At 27.8% G+C, this 2,454-nt stretch overlaps 1 protein-coding gene across 1 annotated transcript in view; it reads left to right on the forward strand.

Moving 5' to 3' along the window:
• Nucleotides 395-2,454, forward strand: part of LOC107629566 (glucan endo-1,3-beta-glucosidase) — a gene marked incomplete at its 5' end in the record, with an annotated part of 3,105 nt that continues 1,045 nt past the window's right edge. The window contains 2 exon segments of the mRNA XM_016332382.2: nucleotides 395-442; nucleotides 1,540-1,839. Coding sequence (XP_016187868.1) covers nucleotides 395-442; nucleotides 1,540-1,839 — 348 coding nt within the window.

The raw sequence follows: 2,454 nt of genomic DNA on the forward strand, positions 1-2,454 counted from the left end.
AAATATTAAAAAAGAAAAAAAAAAAAACTCTCTTTAATTCCTAATAAATTATGTGTTCCAAACATTTTCGTATTATTATTGCTTCCTACTTATTAAAGTCATCGGTACTATACGGAACTATAGAATAAATTTGTATATATCAATTCAAAGTGAGACATAAATTTAATTAGCATATAGTTTCCATGGAGTGATTGACGGGGCACTAAAATTAAAGTCTTTGGCATCTACTTATATCCAAATCAATTCATGCCAACCCTTTGCCACCACCTTAGCCCTATATATAGAGGTACGAATTTTGGAGCAAAAGAGACATATCGGGAGTGTTGAGTTTGGTTTATAATTTTCATACAATACAATTAATAGTGTTGAGAAATTTCAAGAAGCATGGCTATCCTATTGCTGCTTGTTGGAGTATTGTTCTCCACTTTAGTACACTTCACAGGTCTGAAATAATTGTATTATTTGTATTTTTTCCCTGGTTTTAGACGTTAAATTAACTCTTTTTTTTGTTCTATTAATGGTAGAAGAAAATAAACAACTATAGGTTAGGTTTTCAGAAAAAAATTACAAAAAATATAGTTTATATATTTTAATTATACATTTATTATTGGCTGTTAATGAATGCACAGAAATTAAATAAACACTCTAATATTGCGCTTTTTTTTCTATGCATATAAAAAATTAGGTGAATGCTACCCAACCACTTCTAAAATAACATGTAAGTTACTATTCATTATGTGTCATATTGTAATTGGTCTTTATCTTAACCATGGTTGGAGCGCCAACGTCATCGCCATCTACTGCCCTCCCACACAACTTCTCTTTCCAGTGTAGCCAGCACCTCTTTTTGCCATAGATCACTTCTTACCCACATAATTAATGGTTAATTTGGTTATTAATTTTTTTATTAAAAAAATATATTTTTATTTAATTACGTGATGAAATAATATATGTATGATAAAAAAATATGTTTATTTGTTTGGAGTACAAATTTTATTATTATATTTGTATGTTCATAATTTTAATTATACTTTTAAATACTTTGAATAGATTTATTTTATTATATTATATTTTACATATAAATATATGTTCCATCACGTAATTAAATAAAAATATATTTTTTAATAAAAAAATTTAATAACCAAATTAACAATTAATTATGTGGGTAAGAAGTGATCCATGGCAAAAAAGAGGCGCTGGCTATACTGAGAAGAGAGGTTGTGTAGGAGGGCAGTAGATGGCGATGACATTGGCGCCCCAACTATGGTTAAGATAATGACCAATTACAATGTGATACATAATAAATGGTAACTTACATGTTATTTTAGAGGGGTTGTGTAGCATTCACAAAAAAATTAACAACTAAATTAATTACTATGTATTTATATATAAATATATATTATTTAATTTATTTTTAATGTATAAATATATTGTAACTGATGATTTAATAACTAATTTTTAGTGTATATATATCATAATTGATTATCGTGATTTGGGTGTGCTTCAACACTTAATAATTAATAATATACGACACAACAGGTGCACAATCTGTGGGTGTATGCTATGGTGGAAATGGAAACAACTTACCAAGCAAGCAAGATGTGATAAATCTATACAAATCAAACAGAATAAGCAAAATACGGTTATATTATCCAGATGAAGGAGCCCTTCAAGCCCTAAGAGGATCAAACATAGAAGTGATAATTGGTGTCCCCAATGACCAACTCCAATCCCTCACAAATGCAAACGCAGCCAATAATTGGGTCAACAAATACATCAAACCCTACTCCTCAGCCGTTAAGTTCAAGTACATCGCAGTAGGCAACGAAGTTCACCCAGGTAATAACCTTAGAATGTTAAGTCAATTCTAAATTATAAAGTTTCACGTTAGTTAAGTTTAAGAGTTATGCTACATGTACACTAAAATCAGTCACCAAAGTCAGCCACCAGTATAAAATACATGCTGGAATATATAAATACATATTAAAAATAAATTAAATCATACATATATTTATATACAAATACATTGGTGACTGATTTTAGTGACTGATTTTAGTGTACAAATAGTATTTTTGTAAATTTAAATAGCATAAACTTTTTTTTTAACAAGTAATGCTAACTAATCAATTTCTTTCAGTTAACATTAGTCATTTTTTCTAAATTATTTCATTTATCTAAAATTTTAGATGTTAAATGATAAATTTTTTAACTCTAAACCCTAAATATTAAAGTTAGCTAATATATATTGACTATCTAAATGTTAGTTTTTTTTATACCATTTATAGATTCACTACATTAATATGTTGGTCAAGATGTAATAGATTCTTGTTTTTAGTTGAATAAAATTGCTCCTAACTTAAAGTTCTAACTATTTCAGCAAGAGAAATGATGAAGTTTGAATTTGAATCCCATGATGAAGTGAAAAAAACTTTACATTAGTTAAGTTTGGACGTT

The sequence above is a fragment of the Arachis ipaensis genome, chromosome B03 (assembly GCF_000816755.2).
Source record: "Arachis ipaensis cultivar K30076 chromosome B03, Araip1.1, whole genome shotgun sequence".
Classification (NCBI taxonomy): Eukaryota; Viridiplantae; Streptophyta; class Magnoliopsida; order Fabales; family Fabaceae; genus Arachis; species Arachis ipaensis.